General features: G+C 43.2%; 2 protein-coding genes across 3 annotated transcripts in view; one reads left to right on the forward strand and one right to left on the reverse strand.

Moving 5' to 3' along the window:
* Positions 1 to 5301: 5301 nt before the first annotated feature.
* On the forward strand, positions 5302 to 12690 carry LOC307074521 (eosinophil peroxidase-like). Of its 2 annotated transcripts, XM_079734699.1 has the most exons (16): positions 5302 to 5357; positions 5464 to 5530; positions 5750 to 5831; positions 6433 to 6608; positions 6960 to 7092; positions 8618 to 8747; positions 8840 to 9046; positions 9162 to 9525; positions 9835 to 9995; positions 10237 to 10495; positions 10582 to 10749; positions 10890 to 11127; positions 11376 to 11596; positions 11704 to 11738; positions 11912 to 11983; positions 12307 to 12690. In XM_079734699.1, exons 2-16 carry the CDS (start codon positions 5464 to 5466, stop codon positions 12322 to 12324), a joined length of 2331 nt encoding a protein of 776 aa, XP_079590825.1. In that variant the 5' UTR covers positions 5302 to 5357; the 3' UTR covers positions 12325 to 12690. The 2 variants fall into 2 exon arrangements, with proteins under 2 accessions (XP_079590825.1, XP_079590826.1); XM_079734700.1 differs by lacking the exon at positions 12307 to 12690 and having other exon boundaries at positions 11912 to 12288.
* A 6447-nt stretch (positions 12691 to 19137) lies between these two features.
* LOC307074524 (matrix metalloproteinase-17-like) overlaps positions 19138 to 22505 on the reverse strand; it is a gene marked incomplete at both ends in the record, with an annotated part of 48350 nt that continues 44982 nt past the window's right edge. Inside the window, 2 exons of the mRNA XM_079734703.1 lie at positions 19138 to 19466; positions 22307 to 22505. The exon at positions 22307 to 22505 is cut by the window's right edge and continues 59 nt beyond it. Of these exons, the coding sequence (XP_079590829.1) occupies positions 19138 to 19466; positions 22307 to 22505 (528 nt within the window). The remainder of the gene's footprint in view (positions 19467 to 22306) is intronic.

Raw genomic sequence — 22505 nt, forward strand, 5'->3', positions numbered from 1 at the left:
ATCCCTCATCAAATGATTCCTTGTACATATCAAGTAGGGGCGGTATTCATTTGGATTTAAATATTTTGTATATTTCAATTGGAATTGCATCTGGCCCTGGTGTTTTACCACCCGCCAAGCAAGATATGGCCTCAGATATTTCCCCAGTCTCAAGGTTGCGGTCGAATGGGCCTACAAATTCTTTATCTACTAGGTCAAAATGTAGTGCATCCAAAAAGTATTTTTGCACACTTGGGGCTGAACCTAATTATTCATAGCCATATAAGTTTTGGTAGAAACATTGAAGTGTCATTTATCTCTTTTGGGTCTGAAGTTGTATCTCCTTTATCTGTTAAGATGGAGTTTATTGCCCTCTTGGCATGCATCTGCTTTATGCGCCAGGCAAGTAACTTACCCGCCCTCTCTCCCTGTTCATAATACGATTGTTTTAATCTCATCAAGCTTTTTGTCGCCTTATTTGTAGGCAAAACATTATACTTTGCTTTCAGTTTGTTAAGTTCCATAATAAGTAGGCAAACCAAGGTTGCCCTTGGTTTCTTTAATTGCTTTTTCAAGTTTGTACTTTTCTAATCTCTGAGATTTATATTTAAAGCTGGTGAAATTTATCATCAATGGCAACCCATGCTGGGGGGTGGTCATTCACAAAATAAATCATACCAGCCCTAATTTGCACTGCCCAAAAGTAACATAGGAAATTCGGAAATTGCAGTCCAACTCTGATTTTTGCTCAAAACTAATGGACTTCACTTCCAAATGCGATCAGCATGGAACCCACCGTTAGCCTCTGTACTGCAATACTGCCGGCAGTAACAGCCAAGCAGTCAAAGTTTAACGTGAACCATTATTACGTAACTTCACATGGGAAAAAGAAAAGTAAAATAATAATAATAATGTATAATACTGTAGGTTCTAATCAGCAGAGCTAGTCATGTGGCCAATGTGATAATGACGTATTAAATCTTAAAATGTGCTAGTTAAAACAATACAGGACCGAAACGATTGCAAAGGGCGTGCTGTAGTGATAATATGCCTCTTTTACCCACATTCTCCATGTTGCTGGCTCCTCATTTCCTTCACAAAAAAAAACAAATTGCTCACAGCAACATATTGAAAAAAAGAACTATGAACTAGTTCATTTTTTGGAACTGTAATCTTAGTTAAAAATTTGGAATTATGAACGTTTAACTGAACTAGTTCATTTTAAAATTTGTGAACTGAACTTTGAACTAGTTCATGTAGAAAGTGAACTTTCCCAACACTGGCCGTAGGCCCAAGCAGCTCTTTGAGTGGAGCGGAGAAGGTGATAAAGAAAGCAATATCTTCAACTTTAACATAATATTATATGTAGTAGAGTTTCCGCAGGCGCAATAGTTGTAAGTAAACCCATAGCTATAATGTGGACACCCGAGTCAATAATGTACAAATTTCTTTGCGCATAATATAATAACATTTTGCCTATCATTTTACAACGTATAACATTTTGGTTAACCTAATACGTAATGAAGCAAGCATAATAATGTTCTCCTTACATTATGAAGCAAGCATAATCATTTTCTACTACCATTTTCGTTTTCACACTTTTTTATCCCATTTATATATCAGGAGATTCGACCCTGAGGGTGATTCACAGTTGATGCTTAATATGCGGATGTCGATGGCGTTAAGACATCAGTAGAGTGAACGGGGGGTTTAGGGGGGTGGGCTTGCAAGGGGCAGGATATAGACGTAGGGTCTAATTTCGCAAGAGGTGGGATTGGTGTGGCCGCTGTCACTGTAGCTTGTTTTGATTTGACCATAGACAAAATGTAGGCAGAACGGGCAGAACTCTTCGCGATCATCATAAATATTGCTAAAATGATGCTTCATATATTCTGTTCGATCGATGAAAGATTGGAGCTTGAGTTAGAAACAAATAGAAGAAATGACAAAGAAGAAAGGCGTCGCGAACGACTGCGTTATCAGAGAAAGAGAGCGTATTCTTTTGCTTCATTTCACATATAACTAACATTTGGAAAAATGTAGTTGATTTCTGTGTTTAACTGAGAAAACAGGGAGTGGAAGGATGGGACCCTATAATGTTAAGCTGACTGTTGTCAGTAATAATAACAAAAAAAACATTTTCTATACCCGTGCAGCTGTAAACTCATGTATTGTAATTTATTGTAAAATGTGTACCTTTAGGGTTAAGGGTTATTAAGACCTATCTTTTAGCGTTCACCACGAATGACTCTTACAAGCAGTGGCAACATTAAAATATTTTTAAGCATTCAGCAAACAAAAGGCAACGAGCTGATTATCATTTAGGGGGCCACTCAATGACATGCAGAAGCATGATCAACACGCCCAATTAAGTGGTGTGAGAAATACAGACTTTCTACTCCTCATTCACACATAACGTAATTTACATCTTCTACAGAGAAAATACTACCTCAGGGCTATTATTCATGAGATTTTCAGGGTAAAAATGTCAGGATATGTTGTTCACACATCGGCCCATCAGGAGAATATCAGGACTTACACGTGTGTCTGAAAGCAGCTAGTGGGTGAGCATTTGATGATATTATAAAATGAGTCAATTTATGGGTTACAGGGGTAATTGTTCAATGGAAAGTGTAGTATACTATGCATGCAAATCAATTATTCAATAGCTTTTACTGTTATTCAGGGCTCAAAGTGCATTGAGATTTTAAAAATGGATGGAAACTACTATTGGTTAGATGAATAGCTGAAAATTGTGTTCATCTACAGAAGCACCTTAGTGAATTAAACTAAGTGGCAGGGGGGAGGGGGGATATCAATATCGCAAAACAAAGCGGGATGCGGGATCGATCTTGCCATTGTCTTTCAACGTTTGTATCCGCGCACGTGTGTGCAGTATGTGTCTGCGCGTACATGTTTGTGTGTGCGGGTGTATGCGGTGTCCTGTGCTGCCCTGTCTTGAAGCGTCAGAGAGTGCGTGTGTTTGTGCCCGTGTGTGTGTATGCGTTTTGTATGTGCGTGCGTGCGGTCTATGTGTGCGTTCGCGAGTGCTGTGTGTGTGTTTGAGCTGCAGGCTGCTTGGCACATGCGCACTGACCAACTTGTCGAGTAACTTGTCCGACAGGCCTGCTAAAAATAGTAGTAAGATTGTCAAAAGATAGCCTCAACAAATGGAGCACAGCTCTATGTTATGAACAAAATTGCCTAATGTATGTTGTTCAGCAAACTAGCAGAGCTAGCCTATATATTATCAACTTCTGTTTGTGACACAGTGGGAGGTAATTGTTATTCAAATGTTGTATTACTTAGCAAACTACTCCCCGGGGTGTATGAAATTCAAACCCAAGAGCAGATGAAGTTCAATAATTGATTTGAGGGCAGATCAAGGCGTAAGCTCCATCGATAACAAACTAAACTTGTGTCTCACTGGAAGAATGCAAAAACAACTTATCTTTTTATTAGTGGAAGGAAGTTATGCTACCAGTTAGCAGGTGGAGCAACAGGGCTACAGGTGAGGTCTGAAAATGGTTTAGTAGACTACGTTTTGAGCTCTTATACTGTAGGGTGCTTTTGATGATAGTGCCACTGAATGGCCTTATGAAGAATAGCTACATTTGTAATGTTTTATCTTTTTTTTCTAAAGAGATTGGTACAGTCCACATGCTAGGAAGGATACATGACAAGTGCCAGTAGAGCGACATTGAGATTGTCAAGGCAGTTCAGTGTACTAGTAAAGACGTGATTATTGTTTGGTACAAGCCTAACCTGATCCTAAGTACACACAAGTACAGAGTCTGGCAAATGCAGGACCCTGCATTTCACAAAAGCTGATACGAGTAGTATCTGATACAAGCATGGCTTCAATAGCCCATTATTTAAGTAAATTATATATTTCCAGGCCTACTCAATTAAGAATGCAAGCTTATATTGGAGATGTGAGTCATCTGGATCATTTAGCAAAAAACTGCAGGTGTGTCGATGTGTTTCCCAGTCTTAAAAAGGGTTGAAAAGTTAAGATATCCTAGAAAATTAAAGTGGCTGTTTTCAAGTGGTTGTAGGTCCAGGCCCAGAACATATTGCAATACATGAGCTTAAAAAGGGTATTAATTTGGTTGCAATAGAGCTGAATATGGTATTTAATAGTTTGTGTACATGTGCAAATGCACGCCTTGTGTACGGTCTTCCTAAACGCACGCACCTCAGATAAAGGTTTCATGCAAATGATAAAGCTTGCTGCTGTAATGGATCGGGATCTGTTACAGTATGTATTTCTTGACTCCAACAGCCAAGTTGCTCCGTATTGTGTGTTTGTATTAAAGTGTAGGTTAAGTTTTGCAACCAATCAATCATGACTGCTTTTCTCCAGAAAGCGGTAAAGCAGGCCTTATGGCTCAGGCAATATTTTAGGTCACTACTTCACCAAATCTTTGTGTTTTGCTATTTGCTTAGTAGTAGAGTAAGTAGTTCTGATTGTTTCTGGTGCGAGACTATCCTACACTGAGCATCTCACGGGTTTGAGGGCCATTGACAGTCTAGACATTAAGTTACCTAACAGAGTTGCACAAAATTGTGTTTTATTTCTACACAGTTTGCCTCAGTGAAGGGGAACTATGTGTAGGATAGACAATTGCAACTTTCCTGTGAAGGTTGCAACTCAAACATTGCGATTCTGGAGGGAGAGTAACAGCAACCATGTTTTAAGAACATTAAAACAGCAAACCTATTCAACATAACTAATAAAAATGAAATGGCTTGTAAAGCAGAAATGGTCTACTGTCCTCAATACGAGTGTTGCATGGCTTATCCTGCTTCTCATTTTAAGCATTTAAAGACTTGAAATCGGTTCCCTTGACGATGATATAGAATGGTGGATTAGAGGGTTTTTGAGGCTATATATGCTAACATAACCTCATTTTATAACCATTTCAGAAAAAAAGATTATTTCCTTATTGCAAGAAATACAATGTTTTTCGTAGAACTACACAACCTGAGAGGACACTTAGTTAACCTTTAAGCACATTTTTACATCTGCATTTAATGTTTGGATGTAAAAAAACAAAAACAATCTGAAAAAAGAAAAATTCAATCTAAAAAAAACAACAATATGCTACAAATATAAAAGTTAGTTAGTATGATAGTATTTAGATGCTACTCAAAGCTTTTGTAGCACAAGAAACATGATTAGCTGAAATTATACATTTAAATGAATCCAGTTCAGCTAGAAGAAGGAAGTAGGAACGATAGCATTTACTGATATATTGACCACGCCAACTCTGGGGGTGAGACCCAAGATTGTCACTATAAATAGGCTGACACAGGGACAGTCTTCACAACACCTTAGTGTTGTTCTCAATGTACTTTTAGCTTCATCTGCAGAGGTAAGAGGACTTTTTCCCTATGTGGGACCTAGCGGGTCGGTGTGCATCAGGCTTGCATCAGCTTAACATTGATGGCTGATGTTTGGTATGTTTTGTCCACTTATAGATGAACCTGCTTGTCTGCATTGTAACGCTGGGCATCTGCGTGATGCAGGCCCATTCAAACCCATCAAGTAAGCTTTTAAACGATTACCTTCCAAAAACATGGCGCCTTTAATGCATTTTGGTCAATTTTATTATACTGTTGTAGCTGAAGGTTTGAATTGGCCTTAACTTATGTTTTTTCCTTATTAATACTTGTATCTTTAGGTCAAACTTATGGTTTATTTTCTTAATGATCTTCCATCTTAACAATGTTATGTTTTATTATATTAATGCTCTTGTATATGAAGGTCTGGGTCGTCCCTATCTTATGGAGTGCTTTGAAGAGGCCAAAAAACTGGTGGATGATGCTTACAAGTACTCTCGAGATGAGTGAGTTTGTTGTTGTTGAATCTTATTTTGTCTTAACGAGAATTTGATCAATCACCTTACTGAAGATGATACTTTAACAGGATACTTCCACTATATGCATTCAAGTCGCTTTTCCATTTGTCTAATGATTCAACTGGCCTGGCTCCGCCCGTCTAAGTACTTTCGCTCAATTTTCATTTCCCTTCAGTACTACGTCTGGGCTTGCGGTATATTCACAGGTTTTTTTCTCGACAATGATGAGGTTGTGCGCTAGTATCAGTTGTAGTCAAACGTTAGCGATTGGTTATGGCAGATCCAGAGTGGCACTGGGCAGATCCAATAGTTTTAAACTCCAACAGACACCCGCCTTCAAGTGAGTTAACGTTTGGCAATGGAGAGTAGCCAGACTCTCTGTGCAAATGAAATTAAGTACGAGAGCCTGGTAGGACCAGGCTATGATCCAACTATAAACACAACAAAAACGGTGATTGAGAGAGAAAATTACCTTTACGTAGCCGTTTCACTTTCCTATTTAACCTAATTAATTTGATGATAATCATCACGTTAGTACTGCTTTGGGTCCCATCGTACCATAACCATGCCCCCCCCCGTTCCCCTCCAGGAGTCTGAGCAGGGTTCGCCGAGAGGTCGTCTCTCCAGCGGACATCCTGCGCCTCATGAAGCAGCCGCGTGGAGCCTCCCGCTCGGCCGTGCGCTCGGCCGACTACATGGCCCAGACTGTGCGCCTGCTGCACGACCGCGTCCACCGCGTGCACAAACGCTCGCTCAATGCCACAGGTCAGGCTCACGCTACTCTGTTGTTGTCGTTAGTGAGCATGCAGGAGTTTTATGAGGGCAGGTAAAGTGGCGGAGAGGTGTCGGTGAGGAGTCGGATGAGCTGAATGTGTACACTCATGCATGCACACGCACATTCATATCGACACACATGGGAGTGGTGCATGCACACTCTCACTCTCCCGCTCACTCACTCGAACACATACACACACACAGACACACTCACACACTCAATCAATCACTTGAAAACACTCACTTACTTGGTCACTCACTCATTTAAACACTTACTCACTAAGTCACTTGAGAACACACAAATGCACACCTTTTTCTTAACCTATGTCTGCTGCTCTCCAGATCTGCTTCCTCGTGAAGACCTGGAGGTTCTCTCCAAGATCTCTGGATGTGCAGCAAGGGTCAGCGATCCGCCCTGCCGCACCATTCAGAACCTGGACAAGTACAGGACAGCCACCAGCGTCTGCAACAACCTGTAAGAGCGACAATTACACTGTTATATTCCTGTCAGCTTGTCGTGTAGACCAAGTGTCTACAGCAGCGGTTCCAAACCTTTTTCGGGCTGTGACCCCATTTTGACATCAAACATTTCTGGCGACCACAGAGACATTTTTTTTTCTAGAATTTGTTTAGTTTTTGAACATGTTTGTTGTGAACAAATACAGAGTAGCTAGGATAAGTGCACAAATTGACCATTTCCCAAAGATGTCCGTTATATATTTCTGTGTGACCACCAGGGGCGAGGCTAGCCCATTTTTAGGGGTGCTGAAGCACCCCTAAAAAGGGGCTCAGCACCCCTAAAACTTGGGAGTAAGAAATGTTATTCTAAAAATTATATTTGTTCGTCTTTGAAATTGTTAAATAATGTCCAAAACATAAAATCTTTTGAGTTAGTTGAACCAATGTTAAAATTATGAAGTTATTTTTCAATAGAAATATTCGTATCTTATCTTATTATCTTTATTTAACATCCATGGATAGGGCTGTGCAATCAATCGAATTTTGATCACGATTTCGATTCTTGGATCAAACGATCTCCAAGTTAATAAAATCGAGTTGGAACGATTCTTTTGGAATTTTCCGTTGTCTATGAGGTTTTGTTAAAGAGCGTGCGCAATTCAGTCCCTCCCCCAGAGCACTCAACGCGGCCCCGGGAGCTGTGTGTGTGTGTGGTGACTTTATTCAGAAAACAGCACCAGCGAGATGGCAGAGGGAGGACAGCCGCGTTTACTCGATAAGAAGAGTAAAACGAGTTCTCTAAATGGCAACACTTCGGATTCGAAGAAGCCGACGAGGCACAGGCCCACATAATGTGCAAAATGTGCTACAATGTTATATCTGCACCCCTTGGAAACACGACAAACTTGTTTAATCAAAGGCCCCGTCCACACTAACCCGGGTAAATCTACAAACGCATAAATATTTCTCCCTTTAGCCCTTCCGTCAACACTAAAACTGAGAATTCCGACACTGAAAACGATGCTTTTCGAAAACGATCGCTGAGGTGGATAAATGTGGGCGTGTCCATCTAGATGTGTGACGGATAGATGGACACGCCAACCTGTGATGTCACAATGCTGCACATTTTCAAACCTGCTTGTAATGGCTAATCACACTCACACCTGGTGGTATGAGATGTCCCCTTTAATCAACTTTTTTTTAAAAGCAATTACTAGACATTTCAGGCGACCCCATTTAAATTCCAGGCGACCCCACATGGGGTCTGGACCCCAAGGTTGAAAAACCCTGGTCTACAGTTTCCCATTATACTTTTATTTTTAAACATTGCATTAAAATATATGCAATTGCCTTTGATTACCACCAACATATGTGGACACAAGTGATAAAAAAGAGAGATTGTGAAAATTTTGAGGCGGTCGACGTGTGTCAACTCATTAAAGATCTTAAGACATCCCCCAACCACAAGTAACATGTGCACACTTCAATGGAGGGAGAGAGGGAAGTTTCAAAGTAATAGTGTTTCAACATGCTGTCAACAGGATGAGCCCTCGCCTGGGGGCCTCCAACACCCCCTTCAAGCGCTGGCTCCCCGCTCAGTACGACGACGGTGTCGCCTTGCCCAACGGCTGGGAGAGAAACCGCCGCTTCAACAACTTCGTTCTCCCTCTGGTATGATGTCGTCGTCAGCCCATGCGGCAGTAAAACCCATGTGCGGCAAATACACACGTCTATCTACAACGGATTGTGTCCGTCCCCCATAGGTCAGAGAGGTGTCCAACCGCATCCTGGCGACGCCGGACGAGGGCGTGCTCAACGACCCTGAATTTTCCCACATGACGACCCTGTTCGGCCAGTGGAATGACCACGACCTCACCTTCACCCCCTTCTCCCCAAGCATCCGCTCCTTCAGCAACGGCCTCAACTGTGACGAGAGCTGCGAGCGCTCCGAGCCCTGCTTCCCCATTCAGGTATGGTCACCGATTGGATTCCAGTTGGAGCTTTTATTGTGTAGTACGATCTATATGTTTAGACAGTGACGCTGTGGTATACAATCACCATCGTCATCTGCGCTCTTCTACACAGATCCCCCGCGGCGACCCCCGTTTGCCAACTGGCCCAGACAGCTGCATCCCGGTCTTCCGATCGGCGGCCGTATGTGGAACCGGAAATTCGGCATTCAATTTTGGCGGCGTGGCGAACAAGCGGGAGCAGATCAACACCCTGACGGCGTTCCTGGACCTGGGCCAGGTGTACGGCTCAGAGGAGCAGCTGGCGATGGACCTCCGCAACCTCACGACAGATGCGGGACTCCTGCGCGTCAACGACAAGTTCAGGGACAACGGCAGGGAGCTGCTGCCGTTCAGCCCCCTGCTGCCCAAAATGTGCGCTACACGCCAGAGAGTCACGAACAACAGCCAAGCCCAGGAGGTGCCCTGTTTCCTTGCAGGTTGGCACATATATGTATATCTTCATGCAACTCTATATATATATATCTCTGTCCATCTCTATACATTTCTCTTTATATCTCTATACATCTGTCTTTATCTCTGTCTCTTATATTGAAATATATTTATATACAATAAAAAAATCTTACCAGTGTATTTCTATCTCTTTATACATCTCTCTATATACACCTCTCACTCCATCACTGTCCGTCCATCTTGTTTCTATCTCTATATCATAGCTAGCAAACCATTTTTGGACTCCCGACTAGTGTTGTGTCAATCGATTGTGTACGGCATGTGTCGGTTTCCAGGTGACGTTCGTGTTGATGAGAACATTGCCCTGACTTCCCTCCACACCCTGTTCATGCGAGAACACAACCGTCTGGCGCGTGAACTCAAGAAGCTAAACCCGCAGTGGGACGGTGAAACCCTCTACCAAGAGGCTCGTAAAATCATGGGCGCGTACACTCAGGTAAGCCCCACCCCTGCACCTCTTTATTCTAATCCTCTACTCTCACTCAACTCTGATACATCCTCTACTGACCGTACCACATCTCCTCCTCCTCCTCAGCATAGGTCCCTCCTCCTCTACCTCTCTTGTCCCTCATCCTCCTACTCATCAAGAAGAGTTTCTCCTCCTCCTCCTCCTCACCAAGCGTACATCCTCAATATGTGTACTTCTTCCTCCTCCTCCTCCTCCTCCTCCTCCTCAGGTGTTTGTTTTGAGGGACTACCTGCCCCACATCGTGGGTGATGTGGCCATGTCCAGAAAGCTGGGCCGCTACCCAGGCTACGACCCCAATGTGGACCCCAGCATCGCCAATGTGTTTGCCACCGCCGCCTACCGCTTTGCCCACCTCGCCATCCAGCCCTTCCTAGCTCGCCTGGACCAAAACTACCGGGTGAACGCCCGCATCCCCAACGTGCCGCTCTTCAAGGCCTTCTTCACCCCCTGGAGGATCGTATTCGAAGGTGAGTGGAGAGGACACAAAGTGCTTGCAAGAAACATGAATTTAGAACATTGTAGTTTTCTCCACATTGTTGTTGGTTTGCTATAGGCGGAATCGACCCCCTGATCCGAGGTCTTGCGAGTCCTGCCAAACTGAACGCTAAGAAGCCCGTGCTGGTGAACGCGTTGCGGGAGAGGCTCTTCCAGTTTGTCATGCACCTGGCTCTGGACCTTGGGTCACTCAACATGCAGAGGGGCCGGGACCACGCCATCCCTGGTACCTATTCCCTAAAAGCATCTCCTCCTCTCGTCTGCTGCCTCTCTGCTCAGTTGATTCAACTTACCTTTATTCGATTTATGACGCTGCAAAGGCTATGCGATATGATGGAATTCCACCTCTTTTACTCAACACGCTAGGCTACAACGCGTGGCGTAAGTTTTGTGGGCTGTCCCAGCCCGGCAACCAGGCAGAGCTGGCTCGGGTCCTTAACAACGCAGACCTGGCGACAAGGCTCCTGCAGCTGTATGGAACACCAAGCAACATCGACGTGTGGCTGGGAGGCGTGGCAGAACCCTTTGTCCAGGGTGGCCGTGTGGGCCCTCTGTTCGCCTGCCTCATCGCCAACCAGTTCAAGAACATCCGCCAGGGAGACAGGTACGCATGCTGACATTTACTGACTGGATTGACGTTCGGGTGCAAAACCGAAAGAAGGGCGACCCGGTTTGATCTAGATCAACTTTGGAGTATGATTGAAAATGCAAGTTTGAGTTGAATTAAGAGGCAGGTGATCGAGGAGCAGGCAGCGAGGTAGGGGTCGGTATGTGGAAATCATGGAGGCCCACTTCAATACCCAGGCACGATCCATCTCAAGAACAACATTGAGTTCTGTTTGCCCTGGACAGGTTGTGGTACGAGAATCCGGGCGTGTTCAGCCCCAGCCAGAGGAAGGTGCTGAGCACTGCCTGCCTGGCTAGGATCATCTGCGACAACACGGGCATCTCCAGCGTTCCCCGGGACCCCTTCAGCCTCCTCAGCCGTAGAAACCGTCTGGTCAGCTGCTCCAGAATCCCACGCATGAGCCTCTTTCCCTGGAGGGAGAGGCCCAACGATGAGGCTGCATCAGGTGAGGAACAGGAATGTGAAAGGCCCTCTTTCAATTCAGAAGAACCTTTAGTGTGCACATTTTATTGAAACCTCAATCGTTTTTAAAAGCCTTGTTTGTTTCTGCAGGCACAAATGAAATTCTTGCAGCCATTGAAGCTGAGGTAATAATTATGAATGTATTTTTTTTATCCAGTGTTGGACAATACACTTATTGATATGTAAAATTCCCATTCTTGCCCACAGATCCTTCCCCCCTTTCTTTTTAATAAACTGGTATGTAAATACTGAGGGAGAAAAGATGACATACTGATGTTATTATCTTGTTTGTATGCAGAGGACCAGGCTGTCCCAGGCAGAGCAGGACATCCTTTGCAGGATGGAGCCGAAGATGGAAGAGGACAATGAGGTGGTTACGTCTCACATCTCTGTAGGACAATAAGGATGTGTGATCTTATTCCTGCTTTCATTTGCTGTGAAATTGGTCAATGACAAATATATTATAGAAAACGTTAGGACAGGTCATTAAAGTCTGTGACCTTATCCCCCTTTTGCAGATTCACTCATGACTTAAACAAGGATGTTTCTTTCATTTTTCACAATCCAACTAGCGCCTTGCATAGCTTTAAAATAGTGCAGACACTGTAGACGGAGCAAGTAGCTGAACATCTGACAGGTGATCAAGCAGTTCCTATAACATTACCTTCTGCTTGTATTTTTCCTCCTCTGAAGGTTCCCCAGGGGGCATAAGAGGTGAACCTGGCCCTCGAAAGAAAGATTTCTAATCAATGCAACCCGTTAACTGTCTTTACCTGCTTGACTTAATGGTGAATTTGTGTCGCACCATTCCACAAACCGCTTTTCACTCAACACCGGAGGCCCGGTATTTTTTTAGGACTACTGTTACACCATGAAACGTACACTGAAATTTTTAACAACAACTCTGACAATTGAATTACTTAGTCAGAGTTGGTAAACATTTTTGACTCTTGTTTTGTCTATCCACTAAATCTATTTGCACAGATCAATTCTGTTTGAATCCGATCTATTATTTTTTTAATCTGTATCATATGAAGCGAACCAACTGCTTTGAATAAATTATTCCTGTTGATTGAATTGGTAAATCGAGATACATTTTTACGGATTAACGACAGCTAATTCATAGCCAAACTGAGAGCGTCAGTATAAAACCATTCTTTTAACCAAGTGTACGTTTGGCTCGGCCTAGTGGCCATTGATTGAACTGCAATGCTGCAAACAGGCCATGGATGCAAAGACACGCACAAAAAGAAAATCTAAATAAAATCCATTAATCTTTCACCTCAATCAAATAAAAAACGGAAGGAAAATCACTGTTTCTCTTTTACATCAGTGTCAGGATGAATATATCTCACAATTCTGATTCAAAAGGTTATCTGTATGCAATGGCTTGTTTCCATACGACAGCCTGGGAAGATGCACAGGACATCGCCAACTACCTGTTTCTAACTCACTGTTTGATGATTGGTTATCGTTGGTTAATGCAATATGGGTTTGTATGGGTATGGGTATTTGTATGGGTAATCAATACTGTCCCAAATAGCAAATTACAAAACTGCTTTGAATACAACACCAACAAAACACTTGGATCAAAACTAGATTGTTGAATGCTGTATGAAACGAGATAAAACAAATACATTGAAACAGTTGATCAAATTTCTCTATGACATCATCTAAGGTAGACACTTATTCTGGGGGCGGGGCTATATTGTTCAGGCTTTTGCCGTCTTGCACATCCTCGCCAAGCAACTAAGGTCACTCATGACCAGTGACGGATGGTGAATTGTATTTTAAGTGGGGCTGCAAGTTTGTAAACCAATCCCCTGTAGGGAGGTCTGGGGGCATCCTCCCCCAGAAGATTTTTTTGGGATTTTTACATACAAACAAAGCATTCTGGTGCATTCTGACAAAATAATAAAGACAAAATTGATCATGTCCTTACAAAGACGAATGGGGCCGGGGAACCAAGTTTTAAATTAATTTATTTGCCTTGTAGAATTCAGAAAGATTAAAAGAATTATACACAAGTTAACATTCTGTGTGTGTGTGTGTGTGTGTGTGTGTGTTTGTGAGAAAGTGAGAGAGAGAGAGAATGTGATTCTAAAATGTGTGAGTGTATTAGAGACAATCTATTGTGTTGGACTTCACTCATAAATCTATCTACAGTCAAGTTTGCATTTAGACAAATACGATAAAATATGAATTACACAAAATACATATAAATGGGCAACCTTTTATGTGTGGTTGTTCACACACATAACACACTTTCCTTTTTTTGGGGGGGGGGCGGTGCCCTAGCGCCCTCTATGGGCCAGCCGGCACTGCTCATGACTCATGCATTCGTCAATTATAGATCTACCTCTTATACTAAAATGTTATTTAAGTTCAGATTCAACATCGGATTCAATCTACTGCCCACTACAATACACTGTAAACAGAATAAGGTTGGTTGGATCACGTTCAGTAATCCCAGTGGGAAGATACGTTACCGCAGTACCATGTTCAGTGCGTGTCCAGCTGTAATCATATTTAGTTTTATAATAAGTGAACAAATACATAACTATGATAATGATGTCACTTGAGCTCTGGTTGCAACAATAACAGTAATACCGCGGTTAAGTTAGTTTCAAGTTCTATATTTGACGGACATCCTGTCTGGATCCAGCGTATGGATATGCATTTTCTATTAAAATCTGGAGGTGAGCTGACCGTCATCTACTGCCTACACGCGGGTAACTGAGGAAGGTAAGAAGCCGCTGGATCCGGCCTGGACTCGTTATTTCCCGGGTAGACAGCCCGTGTCTACAGACACGTTGTTCAACCCACCACGTGTCTGTCCCCACGTCGCGGGTTGAACTTGGTGAGTGCAATCTTACCTATCTAGGGGGCTAGGTGAGAGGTAGGCTACTCACCGCAGGACCACAGTCATCATAGACGAACAGCTCTCTCCGTAACACGCCGCAATGGCACCTCCTCTCCACGTGATCAGCCCGCGCTTTGATTCCCGTCGTTCAGTATCCCCCTAGCCTGGGTATACCCATGCTGCCTTGCGCGCGATTTTTCGCGCTTCTAGGCAGCCTGGATTCCATGGATCCGAATTTCGCCTGAGATAGGGAACTTATGGTGCGTTTTAGTATTCTCTGCGAACCGACTCGGACCTCGGATGTGACGTCACGCCCACACTTCAAGCGTTTTATTATGTTTCGCTCGGTCGTTGGAGAAAAACATGGACGCCACCCGGAAAGCTGTTGTTGCGGTAGCATTGGCAGAGTACCAGGCGCTCCAAAATAAGTAGGCTATAGGCCATAGGCAGAGATACGGACGCAGTAAGGTATTGCAGTAATACGAGTGATAGAAATTGCCATTTAAACCACCAAAGCGGTCCAAACACAATGAAAACAATTCATACTTGAAGTCACACAGGGCGCAGCCATCTTGAATTCTGTCTCGGAATCCTTGCTCGGCCTCCTCTGAGTTCATCCGAGCAAGCAAGTTCGCCGTCCGAGGAAAAGGGGCGTGTTCATGTGTGTCACTAGGCAACGTCCCCCCACCCCCCTAATAAAATGCACCATAATCACAGAACGGGGAAGGACGGCAAGACGAAGACTACGTCTATTCGACACACCCATCGTCTTCTTCCTCATCGAATTTCTGTCACTCTACATACGTCATCTGGTATAATTGATACGATTGGCTATGAGCTACGTACAGACTCATATGATAGACATTCGTAGCGCCCAATAAACCGCTCCGGGCAATCGTAAACCACTAGTATCCCCGTGTATTAGCAAGCAAACGTTTCCTCATTGAAGTGTCTTGACAGCAAAACGTGTGTCCTTTGGGTTAGGTCCTACATCTAAGTCCCATATGCAGAGAGCCACCTCAAGAAACTCTCAGTTAACTGAAATAAAGCTATGCAAAACGCGTTTAGAAAACAATGCGCTTCACAATAAGACCTGCTTCACCTGATATACCAAGCCCATAGTTACACATGCTTTGAAATAGAACGTGGAAGAAAATTGTGAAAATCTCACCCCCCCAACATCAACGGCCATTTGGGTGTGAACTGGAAACCACTGTTGAAGGTGGCCAAGAAAAGTGCACATTTCGTTCTTTCTGTCTGGAAGTCAGTCAATTAATGGAATGTCTGCCCAACATGAATACAGGCACGTACAAAAGGTTGTTAGCGTAGTGTAAAGGGAAGGTTTTGATATAATGGATGGTGCTGAATGCTGTCATTGAATACGATGGTGCTTTATAGAAAGTCTTGGTCCACAAAAGTATCCTGTCACTGTGTAACCTATCTCAAGGGCAGCAGACCTTCTGTTGCCAACACTCAGTCTGCCGAATAACCTCAGTAAGAGAAAGTCATCATGGATTAAGAATTCATCCATCCCTTTCAGTTTCCGCTGTGGATTTTGCATCTTGTATACTTGCATTGCCGTAGTCTAGGTTATTTATGTGTTTCTCTGTGGTGAAAAGCCACACAGAGTGATTGACATTAGCTCTCTGAGGGCTTCTAAACACCCGCTGTGCTCAAAGTGGAGAACGTAGGCCTTTCCTGCTCAAACAACATAATGATGCAGAACCAACATAAGTGGCTTTTGCATCTCTCTCCCTGCAGAGGAATAAACAACACAGAGAGCCATTGGAGCCCACCGTCCCACAGAGTAAACACTACGGTAGGTAAGTAAGTAGGCTACAATGCGGGTTGAAATGTGTTTCGAATCCGACAACCGTTTTAGACCACCCTCATTGTCATAACTCAATATAATGCACAGCTAGCTGCATAGTCAAGACTGAGACAGAGTAAGCAGCAGAGAGAGAATGGCTAGTTTTTGTACCCTAGGAATGATTAGCCGTGCTTGCTGGAATACACAGACCTTTTGTGTACAGGCTTGTGATTCACAACATTTCCAACAGGGGTCAAAGGAATACTGCTTTCACTTACAAAGCAACTGTTCAGACAGGATTTGGCATTGGCGAGGCGCCTCTTTTTATGAAATACAGCATGAAATAAAAAAGGGACCAAGGACACTTCTACCATATTATTCACCTATTCAACAAAGTATGCAACACTTCATTAATTCTAGTGAAACATGACTTTCTCTGCAGCCGGAAACATGCTAATGACCTCTTTAACCAGAGGAGTACTAGACTAGACTAGTCCCATCCGGTAGCTCTTTACATAATGTACCAGCCCCGGTGCTCTGCTGAGCCTTGCAGTTCAGGCTCTACCTCAACCCATCATAACATGTAAACAATACATGTATATGTGCATGTGTTTCTACATTGTATTACGTAAAAGCAGATGTTTGCCTATTTTTTTCATTTTTGTGTACTCAAATGATTCGTTAACTTTTGGGGTCAAAAACTCATTGTTGAATGTAAGTCACTTTGGAAACACCTTCAGCGAAATAAATGTACATTTATAGTTAAATATAGTTTTTCAGTACAGTGGTCAACGCTACCTATAATATTGAGCATTTGTTTAATATTATTTTGTTTGCATTACATTTACTACTTCTATAATAATTAAAGTTGTAGACACTGATTTAGACTTTTTAATGGTCCAAGGTTGTAGGAATCACTAGGAGCACAGTTGAATAAGAAATAATAATTTGAGGCTGCCCGGAATTTGTCCTTTTATAAGGTGAATGTGAAATATGTGGTGGATAAATACATCAGAAAGTGGTGTCCTGCCTAGAAGAATGAGCGTTATTATCCTCCTTCTTTTTTACTGTTTCTCTTCAATTCTGTGACAATGGTGACATACAAGACAATAAACATAAAAAGGACGTAACTTCTTTCTAACCGAGATCTACAAAGTAATAAAATAACTTTTGAAATGTGTCTTAATAAATCAGAATTTAGTTTGCATACCTTTGTTTATGAAGGCAGCCAGGATGAAACATAGAAAAGTAAAACAGCAACAGACACAGATAATGTAATTGCTCCCAGATTTCTGATGCATTTATTTTTGTCATATTTGTCTTTCTGTCTGCCTCCCAGTTTGTCATTGCCTGCTTTGGGCAATGACTTCTGATGCACTTTCTAAAATAAATGCTTGTATAAATTTGTGAATTTAAGTTAGTACTTCTTTATTTTATTTTTTTTACAAAAATATTTGACATTAGAAAACATCTCAAAATCTATATATCTCAGTTGTTGTTTCCAACAGACACTTGACTTCTGGTTTCAAATATATCAATGTCTATATTTAAATTGTATGTAAATATATCTTAACAGTAGGAACAAAGCCATCAAATCAACCCAGCTGAAGAGTTCGGAGGTTTATAAGACATCAGACAGCCCTCTTCGTCATCCTTTAGCCGTGGGGGAGGAGGGAGGTGGGAATCTTGGAAGTGACGAAGTGGAGGGTCCAGTGGTGGTTAATGCGCATGTTGGTCTGAACATCATGAAATAATCGCTAACTCGATTTTTCATAAACAATATCATCAGAATCCATCTGTATTTATTACACCAAAAAAATACAACAGAACCAAAACCTATCCAATGCTGCCAAAAAACATGAGCCCAAAAGACCTCTTTGAAGTGCAGTTCTAACTCAAAGGGGAGAGTTTACTGTCCACCATTTTAGCCCCATCTATGTACTTCTAGCCCACGTCTTGGGGAGTCCAAGTATGCAAACTGGCTATAATCAATTAAAACGACCACCTCGCTAGTTCTGGCATTACATTGTAGAAGCATTATATTAAAGCACTTGTTGGAATTATCGGGCATAGCCAAAAATAAACAGCATGGAGCCATGGTTTGCCTTGCCTTTAATCTATCTACATCGGTGCATATCTGAAGACAGTGTTTGTGTGTTTTTTACCATCCCAGCGTGCCTTACATCTGTCTTTGCTACGTGCTAACTAGCTACTTACTGTATATGAACCTGTGCATTACTAAACCTTCTATTTACCAACTAGCTAGCATCTCAAAAAATGTACCTTGGCTTGGGTCTATCCCTGAATCTCGTAGCCTCACTGTTAGCCTCCTTTGGCAAGTCATCCAGCCCCTAACCTGCTGCCTAATACACTTTACTCAAAGCAAATGCAATGTGCTTTGGATATAAGTGTCTTAAAAAAAACTAATAAAAAAAATGGCTAAGATGTTGACATTAACTTGACATGAAGATCATTACTGCTGTTCCCGCCCTTGGAACACTGCATTATTGCCAACAAGCTCTAGAACAAGTAAGACGCCTCATCACGTTTGTGATTAACTGCAAAAAGATATAATGAAAAGAGACAAGTGCTCCCTCTGAAATAACAGTTTTCCCTGTTCTACTGTTAAGAGAAAATAAATGATGATGTCCATGACAGATAAAAAAGAAAAACAACATTTGAGGAACCGAGATTCAAAACAACTAAAACAAAAAACGGTCTAGTTGGTTCAAAAATGACCGGTCCCCTGGCTCTCCACCCAATCAGGCTCTTGTCCTGTCCTTTCGTCTCGCCGACTCGGCCGCGAGACTTCCTTGCTTCAGTTCAGCTCCCTTCAACTCCTCCTCCTCCATCATAGTGACGGGGCGCCGAGGGCCAATAGGAGCGTCCAAAATGGTGGGAGGAGCCAGAGGGTGAGAGAAGGGGAGGAGCGGACCCCCGGCGGGGAGGCCATGCCGGAGGTGCACGAGCACACCTCGTAGCCGTTCTCCGCGTGGTCAGGGAGCTGCTGAACGCCGCCGCTGTCCGCGGCTCTCTTGCCGTCGGCGTTGGGGGAGTCCGACTGCATCTCGGTGCAGAGCAGCCAGTCCTTGGCGATGAGCCGCGGGAACCCCGCCTCCACCTCCATGTCGCTGGCCAGCACGCGCCAGTACTCCTTCCCTTTGAAGAAGTAGGAGGAGCCTGGACAGGAAGAGAGCACAGAGAGCCGCCAGGGGTCAGGGTATACGATGTCACAAGATACATAGCTAGATTCTTCAAATGCTTTCAAACACTCTTGCACATCGCTCTCAGCATGTTCCGATGTAGGGCCTGTTCAGGAGAGACCACCGCTTCATGTGTTCAAGCTGCAAGTGTGCAGGTTACAGATTTCCACACTCAGGGGCGGCGAGGTAGCGACCGTGTACCGAGTACCTGTTTACATGGCTTTAGATAATGTCGCACATCATGTTGGATCCTAGAATGGCATGGGCTGAGAATCACGGAATAGTGAAAGAAGGTTGGCACAGCACAAGTCTGGAAGTTTCCGGTACTTGTTCTCTGAAGGTTTAGATGGAGTAAACATCTGTATGTGCAACGTGACCTTAAAATGGTTTTCTAATCGTGGTTTTACAACAATTTGTATTGTTGTAAATATTCAGAGGGAACACAAATGATCAGGGCCAGTGAGTATTAGATATTGTAAACGGAAGCAGCACAATACAGTTATACATTCTTACACACATGCACTCTCAAATTCAGCCTTCACGAATGCAGAGGTAGTGACCATCGACGCACATTGAATATTAAAATGCATCCTGTATAACACAGATACATTTTAAGTCTATATTTGTGGCATTATTTGCTTCTGTACGTGCCATTCTGAAAGATCTCTTTGACCAGATGATGTTTTGTTCTCTGCACTTATCCTTAATCTTTCATATTTCAAAATCTTTCATTGTCCCCCTGTTCACACACACAACAGCCATTGATGTGGCCCCCTGCCATGTGTGTCTGTGTGTGTGCGCATGCATAGACGTATCCCTGTGGTTCCCCCAATTTACTTCAAAGAAAAATATTCTTTATGTACTGCTGTTTCTTGAGCCCCTCTCCTCCCACTCCATATTCACACACACACACACACACACACACACACACACACACACACACACACACACACACACACACACACACACACACACACACAGACACACACACACACACAGACACACACACAGACACACACACACACACGCACGCACTCCTCAAGCAGCACCTCTGAAGATTCAGCACACCTAGGGTAAAGGTAAAGAGCTTCTACACACTTGGTTTTAGCAGATCCAACATAACAGAGAGTAGAAGAGAAGGGCAGAGCACCAAAAAGGGTCTGGCCTGGGATTGGCAGTTACCTTCCCCTGAATCCCGGCCCAAAAAATTTCAGAGTCTGGTGTTGGTTGACACTTGATTGGCTTGAATCTTTACCAAGCCAATCAGCATCTTGTAGGCAACTTAAAAGAGATATGCTGATGGAGTCTGTGTTACCGTAGAGAGCAACAGACTATATTTTATCCATTGAAGCCATTTAGTAAAATTGAACAACAGAGGGAGCAGAGAATGACATGTTATCTGCTCTGTGATTGTTTTCGGTGGACCCAACACCTCTCGATCTTTGAGAAACGCATCAGATGGAAACTCGGACTGATTATGAGGTGAAACAAAATAGAAATTCAGGGTGACTTCCGGCTAGGCAGGGCGTTGCTTTAGTGACAAGCACCGCTTGCATCATTAGCTTGTTTTGGGACCTGCATGAAAACACATTTCAGTTACCCGAGACAGGATAATAATAGGTTAAGACGACGGTGGACGAAATTAAATAAAAAATTGTGTCACAAGCCCAACGTTGTCTCATTTAAATAACTTTTTTAAGGATATAAAAATGACTAGTTCAGTCGATTTTTCATAGATTATTTTAACTACGTGTGATTCATGAGGCAAAAAAATGGATACAGGCATACTGGGCTTCGAACCCATACCGTGTAAGCTGAATCCACCCTAACCCCTCTAGACTACTGTGACATAATTTAATAGCAGGTCATGAAATCAAAATGTGGACCAGCACCAATATGATTTTTGTTGTTGTTATGAGTCATCTCCCTTGAGTTACGAGGGACTGAATACCAAATTGCGTTGGGTCGTACGGGCAATAGTTTAAATAGGAATGTTTACAGTTCTTCATACTTAATAATTCATTGCATTTATATCACGCTTTTCAAGAAACCCAAAGCACTTAACATAGTGTGTGTGTGTGTGTGTGTGTGTGTGTGTGTGTGTGTGTGTGTGTGTGTGTGTGTGTTTGTGTTTGGGGGGGGCATGGCACTTGATCCACTATCCACGAGTACACATTCTTGCAATGTATACATACAGTATGTATGTAGTTACATTGGTGTTTCTCGTGTCCAATTTCTTTAAATATGTTTATAGGAATACAGATATCTCTGGAAAAATGGACCTTGATCTCAATGAGACTTCCCGTTTAACAGGTCCTGTAGTTACGATAAAAAGAGACATCATTTGAGTTAATAAGTAAGAAATGGCCTAACCCTCAATCAGGTAGTAGTGAGTGAAGTACGCTGGGAGAATATCCGTTTAGAGTTGACTGCGCCTCCCTCTTTATGAGCTCCCGGTTCATTTCTGACCAATCAGGACATCTTTTCTGTGATTTTCTAGTTCAGAAAATCCATCTTGCCTTTCAAACACAAGTGCATGGATTGCAAAAACTTCTCAATGGACGAGAAACATCAGGAGAGGAAGGCGCAGACATTTTATCTTTTCACTTTTAAATCTCTAGAAGTACATAAATTGGGCTAAATGTCTCTTCACAACCATCCAATCCTTTATCCAGTGTCTCTCTCTCTCTCTCTCTCTCTCTCTCTCTCTCTCTCTCTCTCTCTCTCTCTCTCTCTTTCTCTCTCTCTCTCTCTCTCTCTCTCTCTCTCTCGCTCTCTCTCTCTGTGTGTGTTGACCATGCACAGAAGCCCCCTCACCATCAGACCACCTCATGGCATCGTCCAGGTTTGGGGGCAGCCCCTTCCAGAGCGAGGCGTCTTTGGGGTACCCCGGGTCCATGCGTCTCAGGTGGTCGTCATAGCGCCAGTAGTGGACGCCCTGGAAGAAATATGTCTTGTCGTTGTGCGGCCAGACAAAGGCGGCGTCCACGCTGTCCATGGGCAGGCCGAAGTCACT

This window comes from Pollachius pollachius (assembly GCF_949987615.1).
Source record: "Pollachius pollachius genome assembly, chromosome: 4".
In the NCBI taxonomy this organism is placed as follows: Eukaryota; Metazoa; Chordata; class Actinopteri; order Gadiformes; family Gadidae; genus Pollachius; species Pollachius pollachius.

Coding starts and splice junctions, on each gene's coding strand:
- LOC307074521 (XM_079734700.1), top strand. CDS start 5,464: ATGAACCTGCTTGTCTGCATTGTAACGCTGGGCATCTGCGTGATGCAG. Junction 5,531..5,749: donor GGCCCATTCAAACCCATCAA/GTAAGCTTTTAA, acceptor TTGTATATGAAG/GTCTGGGTCGTCCCTATCTT. Junction 9,526..9,834: donor GGTGCCCTGTTTCCTTGCAG/GTTGGCACATAT, acceptor GTCGGTTTCCAG/GTGACGTTCGTGTTGATGAG.